Source organism: Numenius arquata, unplaced genomic scaffold (assembly GCF_964106895.1).
Source record: "Numenius arquata unplaced genomic scaffold, bNumArq3.hap1.1 HAP1_SCAFFOLD_1252, whole genome shotgun sequence".
Lineage (NCBI taxonomy): Eukaryota > Metazoa > Chordata > Aves > Charadriiformes > Scolopacidae > Numenius > Numenius arquata.
In genome coordinates, this window is record NW_027415635.1 from 1 (window position 1) to 26,751 (window position 26,751).

Here is a 26,751-nt window from a genome sequence, read left to right on the forward strand (position 1 = left end):
GGGCTGCAGCCCCCCCAGTCTGGCCACCACCCAGTGTGGGGATGCGGGCTGGAGAAAGTCTTGGAATTATGGAATCATAGAATGGTTTGGGTGGGAAGGGACCTTACAGCCCCCCCCAGTGCCACCCCCTGCCCTGGGCAGGGACACCTCCCACCAGACCAGGTTGCTCCAAGCCCCCTCCAACCTGGCCTTGAACCCCTCCAGGGATGGGGCAGCCACAGCTTCTCGGGGCAACCTGGGCCAGGCTCTCACCACCCTCACAGCAAAGAAGTTCTTCCCCACATCTCATCTCCATCTCCCCTCTTTCGGTGTCAAACCCTTCCCCCTCCTCCTAGGGCTCCCCTCCCTCATCCAGAGTCCCTCCCCAGCTTTCCTGGAGCCCCCCACCTTGAGGGACTGGAAGGGGCTCTAAGGTCTCCCCGGAGCCTTCTTTTCTCCAGGCTGAACCCCCCCAACTCTCTCAGCACCCCCTCCCAGCAGAGGGGCTCCAGCCCCCCCAGCATCTCTGTGGTCTTAAACCTGTTGAGCTCCTGAAGGGCCAACACGTCGCTATGGACCCATGGAGTGGTGGAGGTTGGAAGGAACCTTTCATGGAGTCCAACCATCACCCCAACACTGACCCCCGTCCCCCAGCACCGCGCCTGCCCGGCTGTGGGACCCCTCCAGGGATGGGGCCGTGCCCCGAGCTGGGGCTCCGGGGCCAGGGGGCACAGTGGGGTCCGGTGGGCAGCGGAGCTCCTGGGACGTGCGTTGGTCCCTTCATGGGGACGCATGAGGGGTGGCACCCCCTCCGGGGTCTGGGGATCAGCGGGAGCCGGTGCGTGGACACGGTTCCTGGGAATTCTCCCCGTCCAGGGCCTTGGGGGGGGGGAGGGATGTGGTTTCTCTTGGGGGGGTCACACCGGGCACGTTTCTGGCCGTGGGGCGGCTGAGGGCACGGAGGAGACAGGATGTGTGGGTCTGAGGGGCTGGTTATTGCCCCACACGCTGTTCCGCGGCTCCTTCGGGCACTGCCCCCACGGGGCAAGCGGCTGGGGGGGGGAGATCCTGAACCCCCCGGGTTTTGGGGAATTCCTGGCAGCTTCCATTGTCCCTGCGGTGACTGATACCCCCCCCCTTGTCCCCCCAGGACAAGAAGTACACGCTGACCATGGAAGACCTGACGCCGGCGCTGGCCGAGTACGGCATCAACGTGAAGAAGCCACATTATTTCACATAGGGGGGGGGGAAGGGCAGCGGGGGCTGTTTTTAGGGTGGTTTCTGTGCCATTAAAGAGCCGCGGGGGGGGTGTGGAAAGGCCTCTCTTCTCCTGTGCAATGCCCTGTTCCCCCCGGGGCCTCCCCCCCCCCCATGCCTTTGGGGGCAGGTGTTGGGGGGCTGTGGTTGCACCTTCTGCCCTTCCTGGGGGGGCTCAGCCCTGCCCCAGGAGGCTGAAGGGAAGGGGGGGGTGGGGTGGGAATAGGACCACCCAACGCTCCTCTTCCTCCCAAGCATCCCTGTCTCCGGAGGAGCGCAGGGGGGCAGCCCGGGCCCTTCTCTCTCTCGGGGGCTGCTGTTGGCCCCCCCTCCCTGGCTCCGGTCTCCGAGGAGGGTCAGTGCAGGTGCGGAGCGGGGGGCTCTGTGGGCCCTGGGGCGGCCCCCACCTCAGTCTCACCCCCATTCTGTGGGTGACACCCCCTGCACCCACACACCCCCCCCCCAGCAGCCCCTTTTCATTACAAATGTTTATTTTAGCGGCTTTTCCACGTGGCCTGGATGGACCCGGCAGAGAGTGAAGCGCGAAGCTGGGGTGGTGCTGGGCGTCCGCCCCCACCCGTCCTCAGTGAGGGGGGGCACCGGGGCTGGGCGTTGCCTGACGTGAGACCGCGAGGTGGGCGAGCTGCCGTGGGACCGGGGGGGGGGGTGGGGGTGGCTCCGCAGCCCCCTCCCAGGCCCCGGCTCAGTCTCTGCCCGGAGCTGCCATCGGCACGGTGCCGGCGGCGTCGGGGGCCGCGGGGCAGCTCCCGGGGGGGGCAGCGACGTCTGTACCGTGTGTCCGTGGCTGGCTCGGGGCGGGGGGGGGGGGGGACAGTCCCGGCTCCCCCCGGTCTGCGGGGCGCAGGAAGGCACTTTGGGGGGGCGCGGGGGGGAAGCGTGGCGGCCGGGAGGCGCCTCCCGCGCTACTTCTCCTGCATCTTCTCCAGGATGGGCACGATCATGTCGAACTTGGGGCGCTTGGCCGGGTCCTCGTTCATGCAGATCTTCATCAGCTTGCAGATGTGGGGGGAGATGCCGGGGGGGATGGTGGGGCGCAGCCCCTCCAGGGCCACCTGGGGGAGCGGGAGCAGGGATCAGGGACCGGTGGTGGCCCCCTGCGGTGGCACTGACCCCACTCCCCCCCCCCTCACCTTCATGCCGATCTCCATGTTGGAGAGGTCGGCGAAGGGCACCTCGCGCGTCACCAGCTCCCACAGCAGCACCGCGAAGCTCCACATGTCGGCCGAGCGCCGGTTGATCTCCTCCGGCTTCTTCTGCAGGGCTGGGGGGAACCCGGGGGGGGGGGGGGGGGTGTCAGGTCTGAGCAGGGGGTCGGGGGCGAGGAGGGGCCCCGCGGCAGGACGGGGCCCGGCCACCGGCCGCTCACCTTCGGGGGCCACCCAGGCGGGCGCGTACATCCTGCCCGGGCACTGGAAGGAGAACTTCACGTCGGCCATGCTGATCCGCGCCGTCATGTCCTCGTCGATCTGCGGGGAGAGGGGGGGGTCAGAGGGGACCCTGTGGCAGGGAGGGGGGGTCAGCAGGAAGGAGGGGAGATCAGGGGGACCCCCACAGGAGGTGGAGAGGGAGGTCAGTGGGATCCTCACAAGAGGGAGGGGAGGTCATGGGGACCCTCGTGGCAGGGAGGGAGAGTTGGGGGGGACCCTGCGGGAGGGAGGGGAGGTCAGCAGGGACCCCGCAGCAGGGAGGGGGGTCCCCACAGCAGGGAGGGGGGTCCCCGCGGGGCTCACCATGATGCTGCGGCTGTTGAGGTGGTGGCGCGGGATGAGGGGCTCCAGCGTGTGCAGGAAGGCCATGCCCCGCGCGATGTCGAAGGCGAATTTCACCGCCTGCATCTGGTCCACCACGAAGTCTGTGGGGAGGGGTAAGGGGGGGGGTGGCGGCGGTGCCACCTCCATCGCCGTGTGCGGGGAAGGGGCTGCTGTCGGCAACGGGGTGCGGGGAAGGCATGTGGAGACCGAGCTCGCCCCGCACCCACCCCCTGAACACAGAGAGAAGGGGCTCCGGGGGGCGGGGGGGGAGAGGAGCCACTGCCCCCTTCCCCCCCCCACCCCATCACTCACTTGTCCCCTCGTGCAGCACGTTGTAGAGGGAGCCGTAGGGCATCCAGTGGCTGATGATGACGGGGTGCGGCGCCGGGGGGGCCTGGCAGGCGCCCAGCACCGGCAGCACGTTGGGGTGAGAGAAGATCCTGCCGGAGCAGTGACAGCCCCCAGATCAGGGGGTGCTGCCCGCACCCCCTCATGGCCTCCTGCCCTCTGCTCTGCCCCTGTGCCGTCCCCTCAGGGCATCGCTCCCCCCGGAGCATCCCTCTTCCCGGGGCACCCCTCCTCCCGGGGCATCCCTCTTCCCGGGGCACCCCCCTCCTGGAGCATCCCCCTCCTGGGGCACCCCTCTCCCCTGGGGTACCCCTCTCCCTTGGGATATCCCCATCCCAGGGCACCCCTCTCCCCTGGGGTACCCCTCTCCCCTGGGGTATCCCCATCCCAGGGCACCCCTCTCCCCTGGGGTATCCCTCTCCCCTGGGGTATCCCCATCCCAGGGCACCCCTCTCCCCTGGGGTATCCCTCTCCCCTGGGGTATCCCCATCCCAGGGCACCCCTCTCCCCTGGGGTATCCCTCTCCCCTGGGGTATCCCCATCCCAGGGCACCCCTCTCCCCTGGGGTATCCCCCCTCCCGGGGCATCCCCCTCCCGGGGCACCCCTCTCCCCAGGGTATCCCCCCTCCCAGTGCATCCCTCCCCCTAGAGCATCCTCCTCCCAGGGCATCCCCCCTCCTGGGGCACCCCTCCACGCATCCCCCAGCACCATCCCACGTCCCCAGCACTGCACCTGCTCCCTGGGGGATCCAGGGCTGGGATCCCCCCCACGATCCCCCAGCCCTGCCGGGCTCCTGCCCACCCTCCTACCCCCCCCAGGGGTAACACCTGCCCCCTGCCGAGCCGGGGCTGCCCCCGGGAGCAGGTCCCTCACCGCAGCTTGGGGTACTCCTCGTTGAAGTCCCGGCTCTTCCGAGTGGTCCAGTCCCGGATTTTCAGCATTTTGATGACGATGTCGTTCCCCTGCCAGCGCCCCTTCCACAGCTGGGGGGAGCCACTGTGAGGGGGGACCCACGCACCCCCAGCACCCCCCCAGATCCTCGCCCGGGGCTGTGGGGCCCACGGAGCCCCCGGGACCGGCAGCGACGTGGAGTGACAGTGGCAAAGGGAGAGAGCGGACCCCAGCACTTCAGAGCCGCCCCTCTGCGCGGGCTGGCCTCACGCCTGGGCGTGGGAACCCCCCATGGGGCTGGGGGGGGAGCAGGGGTCTGTCCCGGGGGGGCATCAGGCCCGACGTACCTCTCCCGACTGGTTCTCGTTGAGTTTTTGGCTCAGGCTCAGCTGTTTGAAGTCTATTCCAGCCAGTTTGTTGAGGGTCCCGTTCCCTGTAAGAGAAGGAGACACGGCCAGTCCCGACGCCCCCCCGGCTCCGCGGGGGGGCCGCCCCCTCCCCACGGCGCAGGAGAGCCGGGGTCTCCATCCCCAGTATCCCCCCGGGGAGGGCTCCGTCCTTACTGGGGCGCGTGCGGGTGGTCCCCTTCCAGAAGGTGTCCTTGTAGGGAATCTTGGTGAGGCTCTGCCCCAGCTTCTCGGCGCGCTCTGGGGGGGCACAGTGGGGGTGGCAGCAGCGGGCAGACCCCACCGAGGGGCTGCAGGGGGGGCCGGGGGCCAGGCAGGACCTTCCTACCTTTCAAGACCTCCCTCAGCGGCGTCTTGGCCTTGTCGATGGGTGTCTCCCCGTACTTGTTAGCGATGCTGACCAGGGCCCCGCTGCCCACCAGGTCCTGGGGGAGTGGGGGGGGGAGAGTCTCCCGTGTGGTGCCCTCTGCCCAGCCCCCTCACACCCCCCCCGGCCCCCTCCCTCGCCCCGTGCCCAAAGTGCCCACCTCGGCCACCTGGTCGTGCCCCCAGAAGCAGGCGTAGTGCAGCGGCGCGTTCCCGTGCTCGTTCACCGCGTTGATGTCCGCCTTGAACTGCATCAGCTGGGGGGCAGCAGGGGGGGTCCCCGTCAGCCCCCCCACCCCGGCACCGAGGGCCGCTGGCGGGAGGGGGCTCAAGGGGGAAGCGGGGTGCCGGGGGGGGGACACGGTGGAGGGGCTCAGGGTGCAGCAACGTCACGGCAAAGGAGCCTGGGGGGACACGGCAGGGGGGTCCTGCTCCATGAAGGTGGGCAGGGCATGGGGGGCGGTGGGGGGGGTCCCGCTGGGTTAGCCGTGGGGCTGGGCAGGGCATGGGGGGCAGCAAGGGGTCCCGCTGGGTTAGCCGTGGGGCTGGGCAGGGCATGGGGGGCTGTAAGGGGTCCTGCTGGGTTAGCCGTGGGGCTGGGCAGGGCATGGGGGGCAGCAAGGGGTCCTGCTGGGTTAGCCGTGGGGCTGGGCAGGGCATGGGGGGCAGCAAGGGGTCCTGCTGGGTTAGCTGTGGGGCTGGGCAGGGCATAGGGGGCTGTAAGGGGTCCCGCTGGGTTAGCCGTGGGGCTGGGCAGGGCATGGGGGGCTGTAAGGGGTCCTGCTGGGTTAGCCGTGGGGCTGGGCAGGGCATGGGGGGCAGCAAGGGGTCCTGCTGGGTTAGCCGTGGGGCTGGGCAGGGCATGGGGGGCTGTAAGGGGTCCCGCTGGGTTAGCCGTGGGGCTGGGCAGGGCACGGGGGGCGGTGGGGAAGGGGCCGGGGGTCCGGTACCTTCTGTACGATGTCGCGGTGGCCGTGGCTGGCCGCCAGGTGCAGGGGGGTGTCGTCCCCCCGGTTCATGACGTTGATGCGAGCCCCCCGCATGATGAGCATGTCCACCACGTTGGAGCGGCCCTCGCGGCAAGCCCAGTGCAGGGGGCTGAAGCCGTGGTCATCCCTGCGGGGAGGGGCCGGGATGGCTACGGTGAGTGGCTGCCGCTTGCCCATCGTGTCCTCCCCGGGCCGGGCAGGGAGAGAGGGGCGAGCGCGGACGGGGCGCTGCCGGTGCGGCCACTGTGGCCAGTATGGCTGCAGGTATGGCCAGTATGGCGGCTGCTATGGCCACTATGGCTGCCAGTATGGCCACAGGTACGGTCGCTATGGCCACTACGGCTGCTGGTATGGCCACTATGGCCAGTATGGCTGCACGTATGGCCACTATAGTCACTGTGACTGCTGGTATGGCGACTACTGCCAGTATGGCTGCTGGCATGGCCACTATGGCTGCTGGTATGGCCAGTACAGCTGCAGGTACAGCCATTATAGCCACTATGGCTGCTGGTATGGCCAGTACAGCTGCAGGTACAGCCATTATAGCCACTATGGCTGCCAGTATGGCCACTATGGCCACCAGTATGGCCACTATGGCTGCTATGGCTGCAGGTAGGGCCACTATGGCTGCTATGGCCAGTATGACCCCCACTATGGCCACTATGGCCGCAGGTAGGACTGCTATGGCTACTATGACTGGTACGGCTGCAGGTATGGCCACTATGGCCCCCGCTATGGCCACTATGGCCACCATGGCTGCCCACATGGTCGCCGTGCCGTGCAGGTGAGGGGCCTGGCTCCCCCCTCGCTCCTGTCCCCGCGGGGGCCCCGCCGGCTCCAGCCAAATCCCATCTTCTCCGGGGCTGAATCCCAGGGACCTGGCACCAGCCACGTCCCCCCCCCCGGGCCCCCCTCCTTGGCCCCCCCCAGCCCTTCCCGGCCAAGTAAGGCAGGCGGCCACCAGCCAGCCCTTACAAGGAGATCGGGGCCCGGCCAGGGGGGGCCGTGGCAGCCCTGCTGCCCCCCAGCACCGCAGACCCCCCCTGCCCCCCAGCTGGCTACCGGCCCTGCAGACAGGGCTACCCCGGCACAGGCACCCAGGACCAAAACACCCCCGCGAGTGCCAGCGGCCCCCCCGTCCCTCAGGCAGGACCGGGGGGCTGGGACCCCCGGGGGCAGTGAAAGACGTGGCCAAAGACCGAGGGAAGGCCCCTCGGCGCCACCATGGCCAGAGGGTGGCCCCCCAGGAAGGGGGGCGGCATGGTCCTCGGGGGGCTGGGGGAGATGTGGGGCAGGGCACGGTGGGGAGATGCGTGGGGCAGGGCACGCAGAGGGGCTGATGTGGGGCAGATCCGGGGCAGGGGACGCAGGGGGAGATGTGGGGCAGGGGACACGGGGGGGCTGATGTGGGGCAGGGGACACGGGGGGGCTGATGTGGGACAGGGGACACGGGGGGGCTGATGTGGGGCAGGGCTCGGGACCCTGTGCATCTCCTGGCCCCGGGTCGGTCCCCAGCCCCGCCACTGACCCCGTCCGTGCTTCCCAAGCCGGCCACCGTGGCCCCAGGGACGGGGCCAGTGGTCACCCGGGCACAGTGGCCTTCCGGGGGACGGGGCCAGGGCCAGCGGTCACCCGGGCACAGCGGCCACCCCGGGGGCGGGCAGCCCGTCCCCAGCACCCCCGGAGCGGTGGCCGCCGGTGGCCGCGTCCGGCGGAGGCGCAGCCCTCGTGCCTCAGCGATGCGGTCACTTCCTCCGGCGGGGAGGGGCCGAACCCCACCGCCCCCCGGGACCGGCGGCGGGGCGGAAACCGGCCCCGGCCCCCCGGGGGTCCGAGCCCCCCCCCCGCTCACCCCTGGTTGAGGTCGTTCTCGGTGTTGTCCAGCCACAGGCGCACGGCCACCGCGTTGCCCTCCCGGCACTGCGTGAAGATGTCGTCCATCGCGGCGGCTGCTGGGGGGGGGGACACACGGGTAAGGACGGGGGGCTCCCGGCCCCCCTCGCCCACACGCAGCCCCCAGACCTGGATGTGGCCCCCCATGCCCTCCCCGCCCCGGCAGCCCCTCGGCTGGGGTGTCCCCCGGGGGGGTGGGTGGTGAGGGTGGGAGCCCCACGTCCCCCCCCGGCAGCCCCGAGGAGCAGCGGGGGCAGGGCTGGAAGGGGGGGGGCAGAAGGGGAAGTTGGGGGCTCCGGCCCAGCCCGGAGGAAGCCGATCCGAACCCACGGGCTTATCTGCCAGCCCAGGCAGCGCCGGGCGCCCGCGGCCCCCGGGGGGGGCCGGGAGGGGGCAGCACCACCCTGATGGGGTCCCAGAGCCCCACAGACCCCCCCCATCCCCATCTGAGCTCAGCACAGCATCACACCCCAGAAACCGGGACCCCCAAAGTCCCCAAACACCCCCTCCCTCCGGCCCAGAGCCAGGCAAAGAGGGGCCGGGCTCCGCTGGTAACCCCCCCACAACCTCCGAGGCCCAGGGCCGGGCCCCCCCCCGACCCCCCAGGGCCGAGCCTGGGGGTCTGCGGCACCAAGCAGGGACGTGGGGCTGCGCTGGGGGGCACCCTCGGTGGCAGTGAGGGGACAGACGGGGGCTTAAACCCGGCGCTGGCCCAGCTGCAGCGGGACCCCCACCCAGCAGGGGCCCGGCACAGTCCCTGCGCCGGCTGCTGCCCCCCGGGACAGCCGGACCCCCAGGAAACCTGGCCCCCCCCCGGGACAGCCGGACCCCCAGGAAACCTGGCCCCCCCAGAGCCACACGCTCCGGGTGGGGGACACAGGGGACCGGCCTCACGGCCCAGACCCCCAAAATGGGGGGGGGGGGTCCCAGCAGCGGCTCCAGCACCTCCCGGCCAGCGCCAGCCCCGCTCCCGGTGCAGGGGACGGAGCAGCCTGAGCCCCCCCGGGTCCCCCCGCCCGGTGTCCTGGGGGCGCTGCCACCCCCCAGGGGTGGTGCCACTGTCCCCAGACGGGGTCTGTCACCCACCCGGGAGGGGGACCGGGGGAGGGTCCCCCCAGCGACACCCTATCCCCTCCCCGTCTCCGGGGCTACCACGCTCCTGTCACCGCACCGTGTCCCCCCCCCCCCGGTCCCGGGGGGCGCCCGGGCTCCCCCTGCCCCTGCCCTGCCCGCAGCGCGGGACCCGAGCCCCCCCCGCCCCTCTCCCCACCGCTCGGGCCGTGATGGGGGGACCCAGCCCGCCCCGAGCCCCCCCGGTCCTCACCCACCCCAGACACACACCCACCCACCCCCCCCGAGACCAGCGGGGACCCCTCCTCCCACACCCCCGGGCCCCTCCTGCCCTGGGGCTCGGCCCGGCCGCGGCCCCCCCCGACCCCGCCGCACCGAGCCCAGTCCCCCCGCACCGGACCCCGCTGCCGGCCGGGCCCGAGCCAGCCCGCGGCGCGGTCCCCGCTCCCGCCCGTCCCCGCCCGTCCCCGCCCGTCCCCGCGGGGCGCGGCCCGGCCCGGCCGCCCTTACCGGCTGCGGCGGCGGCGCAGGGCGGCGGCTCGGCGGGCGCGGGGCAGCGCGGGCCCCGCCCCGGGACACCCCCCCCCCCCACACACACACACGCCCAGCGCCCCCTGCCGGCCGGCACCCGCGCTGCACCCTGGGAACGGGGCCGGGGGGGCCCCTCCCCGCGCGGCCCGGCTGCTCGCCCTCCCGGCCCACAGGGGGCGCCCCGTCCCCGGCGCCGCCGCGGCCGCTCTGGGCCCCGCGCCTCGCTCGCCCGGCGGGCAGCACGCGGGTACCGGCGGCGGGGCCGGCCCCGGGCCATGTTCGCGGAGGAGCGGTGGAAGGACGGCGCGGAGGGCCCGGGCCGGCCGGTAAGGGGGCGCGAGCGCGGGGCGGCAGCGGGCCGGTCCCTGGGCGCGGGGGAGGTGACCGGCCCCCCCCGCCCTCCGCAGGGTCTCCCGGGGAAGCGGCGGCGGCGGCGGCGGCCGGGGCGGTGCGCGGCGGAGCCCGGCCGGGATGAGGAGCCCCCGCGGAAGCGGCCCCGGGGGCGGCGGCGGAGCGGGCAGCGCCCGGACACAGGTACCGGCGCTCGGCGGGGCCGCTCCCGGGGGGCGCGGGGGGGGGACCGGCGCCGCCCGCCGCCCCCCTGACGCCCCTCCCGGTGTCCCCAGAGGCGGCGGCCGAGCGGCCCCCCCCGAGCGCGGAGCCCGGGGCGGCGGGGCCGGGGGCGACGGCGGCGGCGGCGGCGCGGGGCCTGAGCGGGCGGCGGCGGCACCCGCAGAAGAAGAACCGGCGGCAGAAGGGCGGGCGGCCGGCGGGGAGCGGCGAGGAGCCGGGCCCGGAGCCCCCCGTCGCCCCGGAGCCGCCCGTCGCCGTCCCGGAGGCGGCCCCGACGGGGCGGTCGGCGGCGCTGCGGGCGCGGATGGAGGAGCGGCTGCTCTCGGCCCGGTTCCGGTACATCAACCAGCAGCTCTACACCTCCACCAGCCGGGAGGCGGCGCGGCTCTTCCGCCGCGACCCCCAGGCCTTCCACGTCTACCACCGCGGCTTCGCCCGGCAGGTGGGGCGCTGGCCCGAGAACCCCCTCCACCGCATCGTCCGGTACCTGCGCCGCCGGTGAGCCCCGGGGCGGGGGATGGGGGACGTCCTGAGACGCCCCCCGCCACCCCCCCTCACCTCCGCGTCCCCCCGCCCCAGGCCGGCCTCGCTGGTGGTGGCGGATTTCGGGTGCGGGGACTGCGCGCTGGCCAGGAGCCTCCGCAACAAGGTTCACTGCTTCGACCTGGTGCCCCTCAGCCCCCGCGTCACCGTCTGCGACATGGCCCAGGTGGGGGGCACGGCGGCGGCGGGGGGGGGGGCTGCCGGGGTGGCGGTCGTGGGGGTCGGGGCTCCTGGGGGTGCTGGAGCACCTGTCGGCTTGGAAAAGCGGGGCACCCCCGTCTGCGGGGACCCCGGAGGAGACGCTCGGTCGAGTCCAGGGTCCCGGGGAGCAGCAGCGGAAGGGCTGCCCCGTCACCGTCCTCGTCCTGCACCGGGGGAGGAAGAACCCCGTGGACCAGCACAGGTTGGGGGTGACCTGCTGGAGAGCAGCTCTGAGGAGAAACACCTGGGAGTCCTGGGGGACAACAGGATGCCCAGGAGCCAGCAATGGGCCCTGGTGGCCAAGAAGGCCAGTGGCATCCTGGGGGGCATCAGGAGGAGCGTGACCAGCAGGTGGAGGGAGGTCATCCTCCCCCTCTGCTCTGCCCTGGGGAGGCCACAGCTGGAGCACTGGGACCAGTTCTGGGCCCCCCAGTTCCAGAAGGACAGGGACCTGCTGGAGAGGGTACAGCAGAGGGCTACAAAGATGCTGAGGGACTGGAGCATCTCTCTGCTGAGGAAAGGTTGAGGGACCTGGGGCTGTTCAACTGGAGAAGAGAAGGCTGAGGGGGGATCTGATCAACGCCTATAAATACTTAAAGGGTGGGTGTCAGGACGATGGGGCCAGGCTTTTTCCAGTGGTGCCCAGTGACAGGACAAGAGGAAACGGGCACAAACTTGAACATAAGAAGTTCCATCTCAACATGAGGAGGAACTTCCTTCCTGTGAGGGTGGCAGAGCCCTGGCAGAGGCTGCCCAGAGAGGTGGGGGAGTCTCCGTCTCTGGAGACATTCAAACCCCCCTGGACACGTTCCTGTGGGACCTGCTCTGGGTGACCCTGCTCTGGCAGGGGGTGGGACTGGGGGGTCTCCAGAGGTCCCTGCCAACCCCATGTGATTGACTCTGTGATCCTCCTCATCTTCCTCCTCCTTCTCCTCCCCCCGGGGGTGTCTGGCAGGTGCCGCTGGAGGCCGAGTCGGTGGACGTGGGGGTCTTCTGCCTGGCGCTGATGGGCACCAACCTGCAGGAGATCCTGGAAGAGGCCAACCGTGTGCTGAAGCCGGGGTAGGCAGGGCCGGGGGGGACAGTGGGGCCGGGGGGGAGGCGAGGAGCGGGGGTGGATGGCCCGTGCCCCGCGGGGGTGCCACCGCTCAGGGCCGGGGTGTTCCGCAGGGGCACCCTGATGGTGGCCGAGGTGGCCAGCCGCTTCGAGGACATGCGAGCCTTCCTGAGCGCCATGGCCCAGCTGGGCTTCAAGAGCGTCTCCAAGGTGTGTGCTGGGCTCGGGGCCCCCCCGGGAGCCCCCAGGAGGAGCCCCGGCAGCAGGGCAGGGGGCACGGCCCAGCCTCGGGCCAGGGGTGGTGACAGCAAGGGGGGGGGAGGGTATCTGGGGTGCGGGGGCCTGGGGGACCCAGGGTCCACAGGGGTTGTGCGGGGGTCTGAGAGGAGGGCTGGGGGACTTGGGGGCTGGGGGAATGTGGTCTTGGGGGACCTGGGGTCTGGACCAGAGTCTGGGGGGCCTGGGGCCCGTGGGGGTTGGGAGGAGCTGGGGTGTGCCAGGGGGTCTGGGGGTGGGGTAAGGGGCACCCGAGGCTCACGGGGGAGGGGTGGTGGGGTCCAGGAGGGGGTTGGTGGTCCTGGGGCCCACAGGGACACGGCATGGGAGGGAGTTGGGGGTGACGGGGCCTGGGGGCGATGGCGGGGGCGGTGATGGGGCTGGGGCATCCCGCAAGGACGGGGTTTGAGGGCGATGGGGTTGGGGGTCCTGCGGGGAGGAGGTCTGGGAGAGGAGTGGGGGTCCTGCCGGGATGGGGCCTGGGAGGGGCTTACAGGTGGGTTACAGGGTCGGGGATCCGGGAGGGGGTTGGAGGTGATGGGGGTCCCGTGGGGACAGGGTCCGGGAACAGGGCTGGCAGTGGCAGGGTCGGGGATCAGGGAGGGGGTTGGGGGTGATGGGGATGGGGGTCCTGGGAGGGGTTTGGGGGTGACAGGGTCAGGGGTCCCATAGGGAAAGGGTCCAGGAGGGGGTCTGGGGGTGTCAGGATTAGGGGTCCGGGAGGGGGTTGGGGGTCCCGTGGGGCAGGGTCCAGGAAGGGTTTGGGGGTGACAGGGTTGGGGGTCAGGGAGGGGTTTGGGGGTGTCGGGGATGGGGATCCCGTGGGGCAGGGTCTGGGAGGGGTTTGGGGGTGTCGGGGTTGGGGATCAGGGAGGGGTTTGGGGGTGTCGGGGATGGGGATCCCGTGGGGCAGGGTCCGGGAGGGGTTTGGGGGTGTTGGGGTTGGGGATCAGAGAGGGGTTTGGGGGTGTCGGGGATGGGGGTCCCGTGGGGCAGGGTCCAGGAGGGGTTTGGGGGCATCGGGGTTGGGGATCAGGGAGGGGTTGGGGGTGTTGGGGGTGGGGATCCCGTGGGGCAGGGTCCGGGAGGGGTTTGGGGGTGTCAGGGATGGGGATCCCGTGGGGCAGGGTCCGGGAGGGGTTTGGGGGTGTCGGGGTTGGGGATCAGAGAGGGGTTTGGGGGCGTCGGGGTTGGGGATCCCGTGGGGCAGGGTCCGGGAGGGGGTTGGGGATCAGGGAGGGGTTGGGGGTGTTGGGGTTGGGGATCAGGGAGGGGTTTGGGGGTGTCGGCGGGCTGCGGGCACTGATGCCCCTTTGCCCCAGGACCTGTCCAGCCCCTTCTTCTACCTCCTGGAGTTCTCCAAGACCGGGCCCCCCCGCGGCCGCCCCGCGGCCGGGCTGCGCCTGCGGCCCTGTCTCTACAAGCGCCGCTGAGGGCGGGGCCGGGGGGCGGGGCATCCCGCAGGCCCCGCCCCTCGGCCCCGCGCCCCAATAAAGCTGCTGTTTCCGCACGGCCTGGCGTTGCGGGGGGCGGGGCCGGGGGCGGGGCCGGGGGCGGGGCGCGGCGGCGCCTGCGCGGTGGGCGCGGGGCCTGGTCGCTCGGCGGCGGCGCTTCCTGCCGGGGATGTCGGGGCCGGGCGGGCCGGGCCCCGGCGGGGGGAAGCTGGACATCAACCGGGCCGGCGTGGCCGAGCTGGAGGGAGCGCTCAGCGGCATCGGCCGCCGCCGCGCCCGCGGCATCGTGCGGAAGAGAGAGGTGCGGGCGGGGGCGGCGCGGGGACGCGGCCGGGAGCGGGCCTGGGCGGGGGCGGCGGGGCCCGGCGTGTGTTGGGGACACGGGGGGCGGCGGGGCCCGGGGTGTGTTGGGGACACGGGGGGCGGCGGGGAGCTGGGTGCCCGGGGGGCGGCGGGGCTCGTCGCCGGTGTGCCAGCCCTGCCCCCGGCGGCGGGGCCTCGCTGGGGCCGAGGGGCCCGCCGTGCCCCCGCCCGCCAAGGGCTCCGTGTGCCGGGGTCCGCAGGCCGTCCCGGAGCAGGGGGAGGGTCTGTCCCGGGGCCCCGGCCCCGCCGTCCCTCCTGCCGGGGCTCGGGGCAGAGCCTGGGGGCCGGTGGCAGGTGACGTCGCAGGCAGGAGAGTAAAGCCGCCTTCCTGGGTGGAAGGGGCAGGAAGGGTCGGAGGCCCCGGCGGTGCCGTCACCCCGGGCTGGGAGCGCCGCCGCTCCCCCGCAGCCACCGCCGGGCTCTGCCCTTCGGCGGTGACAGAGGGAGAGAGGCCGGTGGCTGGTAGTCACCCGCGGGGTGACCGTGCCACCGCGGTGACACAGCCGTGAGAAGGGTGAGCGCGATCTCGGGCTGCGTCCGCCGTGGCGCTCCCAGCAGGGACGGGGCAATTAGTGCCACCTTAATGCCCCCGGGAGCTGGCGGCCGGAGGAGCGGTGGGGGGACGGGGGACGGGGGGGGCTGCCCGGTCAAGGCAGGGCTATGGAAGAGCTTGGCTTTTTTTGGGCTGGAAAAGAGGAGGCTGAGGGGGGCAGGGTGACCGGCTGTAAATACAGCAGGAATGTAAACACCGCCGAGGCGGAAGAGCCGCTTGGACAAAAGGGCGGTGGGGCGAGGACAGGTGGGGATGGAGCGACAGAGAGGAGGTTTGTCGCTGCGGCCTCCGGGTAGAGCCTGCCGTAGGGGAGAAGCAGCAGCAGGGCCTTGGGGTGACGGGTGGCGAGTTTGCGGGGATGATCGGAGCCTTGTCCTGGCCCTGACGCCGGCGTTCACGGGGGTGCTTCCCGCCCCGGGACCCCGTCCCCAGGGCACAGCCGGGCCGTCCCTGGTGGGCTTGGGCCCCTCGGGCTCGTGGCCGGAGCTGCTCGGGGTCCCTTCGGGGTGTGCGTCCGGTCTCCAGTCACGCCTGGTTCTGTGCGTGGGGCTGGGCAGGGCCTGCCCTGGCGTTTGCAGGACGGTGGGTGCCTTGCACACGCGTGTGCCCCTCAGGGGCTGCTCCCCTTCCCTGGAGGTGCAGAGGGGCATGGACTGGGGGGCCTGAGGATGCAGTTCCCCGTCCTGAGCTTCAGCCCTTGCTGCGGGGCCGCTGCTCCCCTCGCTCTGGTGCCTGTTCCCTGCGGCTCGGGGCAGGGGGGGGGGTTGTGGCCGTGGGGGGATGAGGTGGGAAGGGCTGTTTGGGGCAGAAAGCGTCCCTTCCCTCGGAGGGGAGCAGGAGCCAGGACTGGCCATGCAAAGGTGTCACCCGGCAGGGGCACCGTGACCCTCCTTCCCTGGAGGGCTAAAGGGGACCGGTGGCTGTGGGCGAGGGGCCTGGTGGATTGGGGGGGGGGGGGGCTGCGAGTGAGCCTGGTCCCGCCCTGGGGCTGCTCCCTGTGTTCCTCAGCTCCTTATGGACTCTTACCTCTCTTCCCGCAGGAACTGAAGGGCTTCAACTCGCTGGACGACCTCCTCCATGTCAAAGGCATCACCACCCGCATCCTGGAGCTGAACAGCCAGCGCATGACCTGCCGGAGGAGGCCCAGCAGCGAGGAACCCCCCAGGACCAGCCCCGGGCTGCAGGGGGACAGCAAAGCTCCGGCGCCGCGGGTAGGAAAGGGAACGGGGGGGTTCCCCTGCCCGGGGAGGGGTGTTTCGCACCGGGAGAGGTGGGAGCTGGAGGAGGAGGGCCCCCAGAGATACTGCACCCCCTCAAGTGTCCGTGATCTCCCTGTGGGGTGGCAGCTCGTATTGGGGGCCATCCTGGCAGGAGGCTGAGGTGCTCTGGGCCCTGCTGGCTTTGGGGTGTCCCCTCGGCACTGAGCCTCCTGGGAGCTGCTCCAGGGTCCCCCGTAGAAACAGTGCTCTCACCCCAGGGGACACTCCTGGATTCCTGCTGCCCCCCTGCCCCACAGCAGCCAGCCCCATCCCCAGGGCTCCTGCCCCACAGCAGCTAGCCCTATCCCTAGCCATCCCCAGGGCTCCTGCCCCACAGCAGCCAGCCATCCCTAGCCATCCCCAGGGCTCCTGCCCCACAGCAGCTAGCCCCATCCCTAGGGCTCCTGCCTCACAGCAGCCAACCCATCCCTAGCCATCCCCAGGGCTCCTGCCCCACAGCAGCTAGCCCCATCCCCAGGGCTCCTGCCCCACAGCAGCCAGCCCTGTCCTGAGCCATCCTCAGGACTCCTGCAGACAGTCGTTAAGTTCCACTAATTGTTTGTTTCGGGAGGCCAGAGCTGGGTGTGGAGAAAGGTTCTTCCCCTGGACCGAGGAGGCAGCCAGAGCCTGTGTCTCTTGCCAGGTTCTACCCTATTGTCTGTGGCCAGCGGTGGCCAGTGCTGCCTGATTGGGCTAGCACTTGCCCAGCTCAACTCTGGGGGCTTTGGGAGCGCATCATCCCGTGGTGCCATCCGTGGGGCTGGGGAGATCCACTCGCTGAGGAGCAGCTCTGCCCTGCCGAGCCATCGAGCGCCCTGCGCGGGCAGGGAGGGTGGTGGGTGTTTCACCCCTGGGAGCTGTCAGCGCCTGTCCTGCCCCCGAGGAGCACCGTCCCGGGGGCTGGTGTCACCCCAGCCCTGGCTCTGGATGCCAGAGGAAACGCTGGAGACTCCTGGGCTCGGTGCTCCCTCCTGGGTCACGGCCTCCCGCCCCGGAGCCCAGCCCCGTCCCAGTCCCACCCGCCGGCCGGGGGCCGGTCTGACGGGGTGCGGTGGGGGTGACCCATCCGCCTCCGACCCGGGGACGCTGCCAGGGCTGGGCACCTTCTCTGCACCGAGGCCTCATTTCCAAATGTAAATAGGCCCAGCCCTCACGCAATAAACGTTGGGCAGGAGCCCTGTGGAGCCACCAGATTGTCCTTCCCCGGGTGTGTGTTTGGGCAGGGGCCAAACCACCTCTCCGGTTCTCTCCTAAAAAATGTTTTCTCCACGCTTTCAATTGTTTGGCGGAGGAGATTGAGCAATATCATAGAATCACGGAGTCATGGAATAGTTTGGGTTGGAAGGGACCTTAAAGCCCACCCGGTTCCATCCAGGGACACCTCCCACCAGACCAGGTTGCTCCAAGCCCCCTCCAACCTGGCCTTGAACCCCTCCAGGGATGGGGCAGCCACAGCTTCTCTGGGCAGCCTGGGCCAGGCTCTCACCACCCTCACAGCAAAGAAGTTCTTCCCCACATCTCATCTCCATCTCCCCTCTTTCAGTGTCAAACCCTTCCCCCATCAATCAATATCTTCACGTTTTAGGCATTCTGTTCAAAAACGTGGGTTGGGTGTTGTGGGACCCGGCATGTGGGGCAGCAGGGGGGCAGCACCGCTCTCCCGCTGGCGCTTCTTCATGTTTTTGAGCATGGAGCTCGTGCTGAGTTGACCCTTCAGTGCCTTTCGGTGACTCCTTTACCGGACGCACCCCCCCGGTGCCTCGCTGGCCCCGCTCCCCCTGTCCTTAGAGGGGAAGCGTTGCCCCTGGGTGCGTTGGGATGGGTTTAGTTGGGGGGATCCCAGCGATGTGGGTCACGCCGTGTGACTGTCCCCTCTGCGCTGCCCTCCCAGTCGTAAATCACCACCAGAAAGCATTCTCGTCTACGCCCATATTGTGAATAAAACAAATATTGACTGCTGTGGCGTTACACACCTCCCCTCACTGGGCCTGACGGCAGAAAACCCCCAGTTTCCCGTTAAGGGGTACATTTTGGGACCTTTCCCTGGCTCTGGGTCTGAACCGCCCCATCCAGCAGCCCGCGGGGAGCCGGGGTGTCATCGGGAACCGGTGCCCTGCTCAGACCCCACGTGGTTTATGCCATTGCTGTTTTCCAACCAAATGTAACGCTGAAAGGAATAAACTCGGCTTTATTTGAAAAGACCTATTTCCGTAGAGTCTCCCGTCCCCGTCGTTTCCCCTTTCCTCGCTGGATCCTGCACCGGCCCCTCTCTTCCCAGACTGGGCAAAGGCTCCTTTTTCTCCTGCCTTCCTCAGTTGGGGCACAACTTCCACACCCTCCCGGTCTTTCCCCCGATTTCCCACGTATTCCAAGATTTGCCAGAAATAACGGCTGTGGGCTGGGGCTCTCCCGTCCCGCTCTCTAGGGCGGGGGTGCAGGTGGTCCCGGGCAGCGGAGGGAGGTGATTATTGGGGTGTGGGGGGAGTTCCTCCTCCCCGGGTGGAATGGGGGGGAGTTCTGCTGCCCCCGAGTCCTTACCGAGCGCTGCTGTTTTCTTCCTTTTGGGGCTCCCCCTGCGGAGGGGGAGCTGGTGCTGTGGGTTTGGGTTTCCTGCTGGGCTGCAGAGTTGCTCACCCCTCTTCTGAGCCCCTCACCCCTTTTTCTGAGCTCACCCCATCTTCTGAGCCCCTCACCCCTTTTTCTGAGCTCACCCTCTCTTCTGAGCCCCTCACCCCTTTTTCTGAGCCCCTCACCCCCTCTTCTGAGCCACTCATCTCCCTTCTGAGCCCCTCACCCCCTCTTCTGAGCGCCTTACCCCTTTTTCTGAGCTCACCCCTTTTTCTGAGCCCCTCACCCCCTCTTCTGAGTCACTCACCCCTTTTTCTGAGCTCACCCCCTCTTCTGAGCCACTCATCTCCCTTCTGAGCCCCTCACCCCTTTTTCTGAGCTCACCCCTTTTTCTGAGCCCCTCACCCCCTCTGCTGAGCCACTCACCCCTTTTTCTGAGCTCACCCCTTTTTCTGAGCCCCTCACCCCCTCTTCTGAGTCACTCACCCCTTTTTCTGAGCTCACCCCCTCTTCTGAGCCACTCATCTCCCTTCTGAGCCCCTCACCCCCTTTTCTGAGCTCACCCCCTCTTCTGAGCCACTCATCTCCCTTCCAAGCCCCTCACCCCCTCTTCTGAGCTCTTCACCCCTTTTCTGAGCCCGTTGCCCCCCTTCTGAGCCCCGAGCCCCTCTTCCCTGCTGCAAGGGGAGGCCCTTCTGTCCCTTGGGCCATGACTGTCGCTTCCCTGTTGTGTCCCCAGACCCCGGGACTGGGGCGCGGAGCTGCCGCAGACAGACCTGACCCCCCCTTCCTGTCTCGTAGGTGGTGGCCGAGGAGGAGGAGGATGTTTCGGGGCGCTGGCAGCCGGAGCGCTCTGGGAAGGGCAGCCCCGGGTCGGGACCGGCGGCCGATGGCTCCGGCGGGCGAGGGGCGCAGGAACCCGTCAGCTCCGGCCTCTGCGGGGAGCAGGAGGAGGAGGAGGAGGAAGAGGAGGAAGATGGGAGTTGCTACAGCGAGGAAGGGGAGGACGGCAGCAACGTCTACTTCTACTACACCATCGGCGAGCGCTGGATCGACTACCTGCAGCGGACGGAGGACGGTGGGCTCCTGCGCCACGTGCGGCCCAAGGTAGCCCCCCTGGGAGCATGCGCTGGGTGGCTACTGGGCATGAGCTGACACTGGCCCATTGCCCCTTGTCCCATATTGGTGGCCTCGGAGCCTACAGGCACCCACTGCTTGCCACGACGGCACCAGTGCGGGCCACGGGCTGCCAGAGCACTTCAAGCTGCGGCTACGAGAGGGGTGTCTAGCCATTGTCACTGCTGCAGCCCCCCAGGACAGGCCGGGAGCTCGGGGCTGACAGAGCAGGGCTGGCAGAGTGTGCTTGGTGGCCACCGCCCCCCCGGCTGTTAGGGCTGAGCAAGGAGGCTCTGTCCCAGCCCTCCCAAGCGCTGCCGGCTGTCCCCAGCCGTCCCCATCCCCAGCAGAGCCACCCTGCCCGGGGCTGGGGTCCCGGTGTCACGGTGCAGAGCCTCCTGGGGGGCAGGCAGAGGCCCTGGAAGGGGCAGAGCTCCTTGGAAGGACCAAGCTCAACTTCTCACACGGGAGTTAACTCTTCTGCCGGCTGGTTGGATCATAGAGTCATGGAAGGGTTTGGGTGGGAAGGGACCTTAAAGCCCCCCCAGTGCCACCCCCTGCCCTGGGCAGGGACACCTCCCACCAGACCAGGTTGCTCCAAGCCCCCTCCAACCTGGCCTTGAACCCCTCCAGGGATGGGGCAGCCACAGCTTCTCTGGGCAACCTGGGCCAGGCTCTCACCACCCTCACAGCAAAGAAGTTCTTCCCCACATCTCAGCTCCATCTCCCCTCTGTCAGTGTCAAACCCTTCCCCCTCCTCCTATGGCTCCCCTCCCTCATCCAGAGTCCCTCCCCAGCTTTCCTGGAGCCCCTTTAGGGACCTAAGGCCGCTATAAATAAATAGGCTGGTGGTTTGAAAGGTCCCTTCCAGCCCAGGCCGTTCTATGATTCCGGAGCTCAGTGGCCTCCAGCTTCCCTCTGCAGGTCCCCAGCGTGGGCTGGGAACGCTCACTGGGCTGGGGCTGCTGCTCTGTCCCTTTTGTCAGAAAACCAGTGGCCCAGACCGTGCTCAGAGCCCCCTTTAACTCGCCTTCCCCTCGCAGATGAAGCGGAAGTCGGAGAACGGCCTGGACGGCAGAGCCCTCTCCCCGGGCAAGAAGCTGTGCAAGGGCTCCGAGTTCGGCAGGTGAGACGAGTCCCTCGGCCACCCCGGGCTCCTGCCAGCCCCGTCCCGTCCCTCGGCCACCCTGGGCTCCTGCTGGCCCTGTCCCTTGGCCACCCTGGGCTCCTGCCGGCCCCATCCCGTCCCTTGGCCACCCCAGGCTCCTGCCAGCCCCATCCCGTCCCTTGGCCACCCCGGGCTCCCGCTGGCCCCATCCCTTGACCACCCTGGGCTCCCGCTGGCCCCATCCCTTGGCCACCCCGGGCTCCTGCTGGCCCCGTCCCTTGGCCACCCCGGGCTCCTGCCGGTCCTGTCCCTTGGTCACCCTGGGCTCCTGCTGGTCCTGTCCCTTGGTCACCCTGGGCTCCTGCTGAGGCCTCCATCCTTGGAGAGACACAAGAGCCGTCTGGGTGGCTCGGAGACCATCTGGGTGGCCCTGCTTGGACAGGGGTCTGGACCAGGCGACCTCTGGAGGTGTCCTCAGCCTCAGCCAGTCTGTCACTCTGTCCCTCCAAGAGCAGGGTGGGCTACGGGGCTGTAAGCGATGGGGAAGGGAGTTAGTCTGGTGGGAGGCTCGTAGCGGGTGGTCCCCGGGCACCTCCCTTCTGAGGGGTGTTTGCACGGGGTGACCCACGATGGCGTTGCCGCGTCTCACCTCCGCTGTGGTCTCTCCCAGGACGCTGGGTCCCTGCACACCCAGCCCCACCACCACCTTCGGGGACCTGCGCAACGCCAAGGCGGGCCAGGGCCGCCGCCGCCGCATCCCCTCGGTGGTGCCTCCCCCCGAGCTGCAGGACTGGCTCCGCACCTTCCAGGTGAGCCGGGGGGCACCCACGGGGGGCCAGGCCCCAGGGACCCCACCACAGGCAGGGCTCTGGGTCCCGCGGTGGGCTTCTAGGGGGCTTTTGCCCCGGGTAAAGGAGCGTGGAGGTGACGTTACCCCCATGTTGCCCCCCTTGGTCCTGGGGTGGCGTCGCTTTGCCATCACACTGTGTTCCATCTGACGTGACTCCTGGGGCTCCCGTCCCTGGGGCTCCTCTCTGCTTGGCTCCGGGGCAGCAGAGCCCTGGCCGGCTCCGCAGCCCCAGGGTGGTCTCTGCTGGGGCTGGGGGACACCGAGCCCAGGGGGTGACCCCTGTCCCTGTCCCCAGCGGTGGAGCGGCCCCGAGAAGCTGCTGGCCCTGGACGAGCTCATCGACCGCTGCGAGCCCTCCCAGATCAAGTACATGATGCAGGTGATCGAGCCCCAGTTCCAGAGAGACTTCATCTCCCTGCTGCCCAAGGAGGTGAGTGGAGCCAGGGGATGGGCCAGCCCTGCCGCTGGCCACCGGCCACCTGCTGTGGGAGCCCGCTCTGCCCCCGTGACTCGGTTTCTGTCCCCACAGCTGGCACTCTACGTCCTCTCCTTCCTGGAGCCCCGGGACCTGCTCCGAGCTGCCCAGACCTGTCGCTACTGGAGGGTCCTGGCTGAAGACAACCTGCTCTGGAGAGAGAAGTGTCGCGAGGAAGGTGAAGACCCCTCCTCCTCCTGGCGTGGGGCACGTGGTGGTTACAGCGGGGTAGCCCGCAGCCCCCAGGGATGCCCACCGGTCACCCCCCCGGGTAGGGTGAGGGCCGGGACCACCGCTGTTCCATGGGACATGCCCCGTGCTCTCCTCCCGCAGGCATCGAGGAGCCCTTGAACCTGCGGAAGCGTCGCCTGCTGAGCCCCGGGTTCATGTACAGCCCCTGGAAGTTTGCCTTCATGCGGCAGCACAAAATCGACATGAACTGGCGCAGCGGGGAGCTGAGAGCCCCCAAGGTGGGTGCCGGGGGGGGGGCGGTGGTCTGTGCTGAGGGACCAGCCTCAGCAGCTTTGGCGCCTGGGCAGGAAGCAGCAGAGCAATGTCCGTCACCAACAGGATGAGAACAACACTTAAGAATTTAAAATTGCCTCGGGGAGAAGAGTCACAAGCCCGGCCTGGCCTCGGGAGGCAGGGCCAGAGGCGTTCACCTGGAAATAGTGTAATTGGAAGGTCCTGGAAGGCCCTGCCCATTTCCTGCAGGTCCCAGCACAGCTCCAGTGGAGCTTCCCCGGGCTCGGCTGCTCTCGGGGACAGGGCTGGGGTCCTGCCAGCAGGAACGGGGTCACCCCGAGCCCCAGAGAAGGGGGTTCCCATCCCTTCACCCCCTCTCTCAGCACCCGCGGCAGGGCTGTGTCCAGCCTTGGTGTCCAGGGAGGGGAACAGTCCTTTGGGGACATCTGCCCATGGGGACATCTGGGCTTGTTTCCACAGCAAGGTGCTGCTTCTCTGGGCAACCTGGGCCAGGGTCTCACCACCCTCATCATGAGAAATTCCTTCCCCACATCTCATCTCCATCTCCCCTCTTTCAGTGTCAAACCCTTCCCCCTCCTCCTATGGCTCCCCTCCCTCATCCAGAGTCCCTCCCCAGCTTTCCTGGAGCCCCCCCTTTAGGGACTGGAAGGGGCTCCAAGGTCTCCCCGGAGCCTTCTCTTCTCCAGGCTGAACCCCCCCAACTCTCTCAGCCTGTCCTCCCAGCAGAGGGGCTCCAGCCCCCACAGCATCTCCGTGGCCTCCTCTGGCCCCGCTCCAACAGCTCCATGTCCTAAGCGTGCTCTGGCTGGTGGCCACCAGGTTTTGATCCAGGACAGGATGCCAGGTCTCAGCTCCGTAGCTTGTGCCACCTTACTAGCCACATGTTTTGGAGTCCCCGGGTAGCCCCCTGTCCCCCAGCAGTAGCCACCACCGCCCCCTGTGGCCCCCACTGCCTCCTCCTCACCCCGATGGCTCTCCTGCAGGTGCTGAAGGGACACGATGACCACGTCATCACCTGCCTGCAGTTCTGCGGCAACCGAATCGTCAGCGGCTCCGACGACAACACCCTCAAAGTCTGGTCGGCGGTCACCGGGGAGGTGAGCTCTGCGCCGGTGGCCACGGGGCCGGGAGCCTGCGGGAGCTGGGAGAGGCCTTTCAGGAGGGTTTATCTCCCGGGAAAGTGCAGCTGGGGAATGGATCGGAATCCCATCCTGGTAGGGGTTGGCAGGGACCTCTGGAGACCCCCCAGTCCCACCCCCTGCCAGAGCAGGGTCACCCACAGCAGGTCCCACAAGAACGTGTCCAGGGGGGTTTGAATGTCTCCAGAGAAGGAGACTCCACCACCTCTCTGGGCAGCCTCTGCCAGGGCTCTGACACCCGCACAGGAAAGTTTTCCTTATTTTCTGCATCCCAGTTTGTGCCAGTTGCCCCTTGTCCTGTCCCTGGGCACCACTGGGAAGAGTCAGGCCCCGTCCTCTTGCCCCCCACCCTTTAGCTCTTGCCCAGCATCCATGAGGTCCCCTCTCAGTCTGCTCTTCTCCAGCTGAACGGCCCCAGGAGGGGTGAGGGGCTGGGTGGGTCTGGGACAGCGAGTGGTTGTTGTCACGGGGGGGGACTCTGGGGGGGCTGAGTGTCTGCGGGGGGTGGGTTTTCTGACCCCAAGAGCTCTGTGGATCCCTCACCCCGGGGAGTCCTGCGCATGGCTTCTCCTTGTCGCGGCCCTTCCCGACCCGGTGTCTGGTTCCGGGCAGTGTGTGCAGACCCTGGTGGGCCACACCGGGGGCGTCTGGTCCTCCCAGATGAGGGACAGCGTCGTCATCAGCGGCTCCACCGACCGGACGCTGAAGGTGTGGAACGCGGACACGGGGGAGTGCGTGCACACGCTCTACGGGCACACCTCCACCGTGCGCTGCATGCACCTGCACGGCAACAGGTACGGGGGCGGCGGGGGCCCTCTGCGCCCGCAATGGGGCCAGGGGGGCTGTGGGAGCCTTTGGGGACCCTCTGTGCTTGGGACGGGGCTGGGGGCGCTGCAGGAGCCTGCTCTGCACCCCAGAACTGGGGCAGGGGAGCTGTAGGAGCCTTAGGGGCTGCTCTGTTCCCTGGGATGGAGCAGGAGGGGCTGGCAGAGCCTTTGGGGACCCAGGGGGGTCAGTGGGGGTCAGCTGGGGGGGGACTGTGGGAGCCTTTGGGACCTGCTCTGCTCCCCAGAATGGGGCAGGAGGGGCTGTAGGAGCTTTTGGGGCTGCTCTGCTCCCCAGAATGGGGCAGGAGGGGCTGTGGGAGCCTTCGGGACCTGCTCTGCTCCCCAGAATGGGGCAGGAGGGGCTGTGGGAGCCTTCGGGGCTGGACCAGTCTGTGGTGTGGGACACAGGGCGGTGGAGGTACAGAGCTGGTCAGGGCTTGGGCTGAGCCGTAGCTGGAAGATGCTGCGTGGGAAGAGGTATCTCCAGGGAGGAGAAGCTGGGGCTGCCCCTTGGGGAATCCCAGCCTGGCAAGGGGTGGGCAGGGACCTCTGGAGATGCCCCAGTCCAACCCCCTGCCAGAGCAGGTTGCACAGGAACGTGTCCGGGGGGGGTTGAACGTCTCCAGAGAAGGAGACCCCACACCCTCTCCGGGCAGCCTCTTCCAGGGCTCTGCCACCCTCGTGTTGGGCTGGCGCTTCCCGGGGGAGCTGCGGGGCCAGGGCGGTCCCAGGGCCGGGGTGGTGCCCAGGGTCCAGGGGGTCTCCAGGCGCATCCCCTGCCCGCAGGGTGGTGAGCGGCTCGCGGGACGCCACGCTGCGGCTGTGGGACATCGAGACGGGGCAGTGCCTGCACGTGCTGATGGGGCACGTGGCGGCCGTGCGCTGCGTGCAGTACGACGGGCACAAGGTGGTGAGCGGCGCCTACGACTACACCGTCAAGGTGTGGGACCCCGAGAGCGAGAGCTGCACCCACACCCTGCAGGGACACACCAACCGCGTCTACTCCCTGCAGGTAGGACCCCCCCCACCCCCCTCGGGACACAGGGACACACGGGCCACAGCTGGTCCCTGCAGGTGGGACCCCAGCCCCCTGTCCCTCACCTCGGGACACAGGGACATGTGGGCCATGGCTGGTCCCTGCAGGTGAGACCCCCTGTCTTCCCCCCTCAGGACACAGGGACACACGGGCCACGTCCCTATGGGTGGGACACTGCCCCCCTGCCCCGACCCCCCCCATGCACACCCTGCGGGAGTGCGCACCCCCTGGCTTTTTCCCAGAGGGAATCATAGAATCATAGAATGGTTAGGGTTGGAAGGGACCTTAAAGATCATCGAGTTCCAACCCCCCTGCCGTGCTGCCAAACCCACCCCGGTTCAGCCACAGCCTGTGTGAGAAGGTCCCTTAACCTGCCGTACCCCCAAATCCCTGCCACCCCCCTGCCAGGAGCCCCCCGCCCCTCGGGGGCCGCGCTGACGGGTGTCTCCCCGGGCAGTTCGATGGGACACACATCGTCAGCGGCTCCCTGGACACCTCCATCCGCGTGTGGGACGTGGAGAGCGGGAACTGCCTCCACACCCTGATGGGCCACCAGTCGCTGACGAGCGGCATGGAGCTGCGGGACAACATCCTGGTGTCCGGCAACGCCGACTCCACCGTCAAGATCTGGGACATCAAGACGGGCCAGTGCCTGCAAACGCTGCAGGGTGAGTGCTGGGGGGCACAGAGCCCTCCACTGGGGGTGCTGGGGAGGGACTCTGGATGAGGGAGGGGAGCCCTAGGAGGAGGGGGAAGGGTTTGACACTGAAAGAGGGGAGATGGAGATGAGATGTGGGGAAGAACTTCTTTGCTGTGAGGGTGGTGAGAGCCTGGCCCAGGTTGCCCCGAGAAGCTGTGGCTGCCCCATCCCTGGAGGGGTTCAAGGCCAGGTTGGAGGGGGCTTGGAGCAGCCTGGTGTGGTGGGAGGTGTCCCTGCCCAGGGCAGGGGGTGATCTTTAAGGTCCCTTCCCACCCAAACCCCTCCATGGCTCTGCGTTGCTCCCGATGCCAGATGTGGCAGGGACAGGGCAGATGTTGCCCAGCGGTGGGTGCTTCCGCAGAGCCTGGGGTTGAAGGAGGGATGAAGGAGGGATGAAGGAGGATGAGGAGGAAAGGGAGGAGGAGGAGGAGAAGGAGGAGGAAGAGCAGGAGGAGGGAGAGGAGGAAGGAGGAAAAGGAGGAGTAGAAGGAGAAGGAGGAAAAGGAACAACACAGAGAGGAGGAGGAGAAGGAGGAGGAACACCAAGAGGAGGAGGAAGAAGAGGGGGAGAAGGAGGAACAACACAAAGAGGAGGAGGAAGAGGAGAAGCACTAACACCCCCTCTGCCCCCAGGGCCCAGCAAGCACCAGAGCGCCGTCACC

The 26,751-nt window shown here is 69.2% G+C and overlaps 2 protein-coding genes across 4 annotated transcripts; one reads left to right on the plus strand and one right to left on the minus strand.

The window, feature by feature from the left end:
• Positions 1–1,713: 1,713 nt before the first annotated feature.
• ILK (integrin linked kinase) lies at positions 1,714–9,538 on the minus strand. 3 transcript variants are annotated; one of them, XM_074167836.1, is made up of 13 exons: positions 9,485–9,538; positions 7,863–7,962; positions 5,972–6,137; positions 5,183–5,278; positions 4,984–5,080; positions 4,812–4,895; positions 4,596–4,681; positions 4,231–4,340; positions 3,321–3,448; positions 2,988–3,109; positions 2,624–2,723; positions 2,388–2,518; positions 1,714–2,309 (listed from the first exon to the last, which is right to left on the minus strand). In XM_074167836.1, exons 2-13 carry the CDS (start codon positions 7,949–7,951, stop codon positions 2,160–2,162), a joined length of 1,359 nt encoding a protein of 452 aa, XP_074023937.1. In that variant the 5' UTR covers positions 7,952–7,962; positions 9,485–9,538; the 3' UTR covers positions 1,714–2,159. The 3 variants fall into 3 exon arrangements, with proteins under 3 accessions (XP_074023937.1, XP_074023939.1, XP_074023938.1); XM_074167838.1 differs by lacking the exon at positions 9,485–9,538 and adding an exon at positions 8,518–8,548; XM_074167837.1 differs by lacking the exons at positions 4,596–4,681; positions 4,984–5,080; positions 9,485–9,538 and having other exon boundaries at positions 7,863–7,951.
• Positions 9,539–9,780: 242 nt separating this feature from the next.
• Positions 9,781–26,745, plus strand: LOC141478887 (uncharacterized; the record flags this gene model as incomplete). Its single annotated transcript, XM_074167835.1, has 18 exons — positions 9,781–9,831; positions 9,913–10,039; positions 10,132–10,576; positions 10,658–10,787; positions 11,778–11,884; positions 11,993–12,089; positions 15,566–15,736; positions 19,154–19,459; positions 20,512–20,594; positions 21,247–21,385; positions 21,722–21,856; positions 21,956–22,079; positions 22,235–22,371; positions 23,371–23,484; positions 24,139–24,320; positions 25,140–25,365; positions 25,847–26,057; positions 26,723–26,745. Coding segments are annotated over exons 1-18 (2,808 nt in total), but the record flags the coding sequence as incomplete, so codon positions are not given.
• Positions 26,746–26,751: the final 6 nt, after the last annotated feature.

Bases quoted from the DNA above. Each gene is read 5' to 3' on its own strand.
- ILK (XM_074167836.1), bottom strand. From the start codon at position 7,951: ATGGACGACATCTTCACGCAGTGCCGGGAGGGCAACGCGGTGGCCGTG. The intron at 5,081-5,182 runs GTGGGCACTTTG...CCACTCCCCCAG, and splicing joins GGCACGACCAGGTGGCCGAG to GACCTGGTGGGCAGCGGGGC. The intron at 4,341-4,595 runs GTACGTCGGGCC...GGCTCCCCCCAG, and splicing joins ACGAGAACCAGTCGGGAGAG to CTGTGGAAGGGGCGCTGGCA.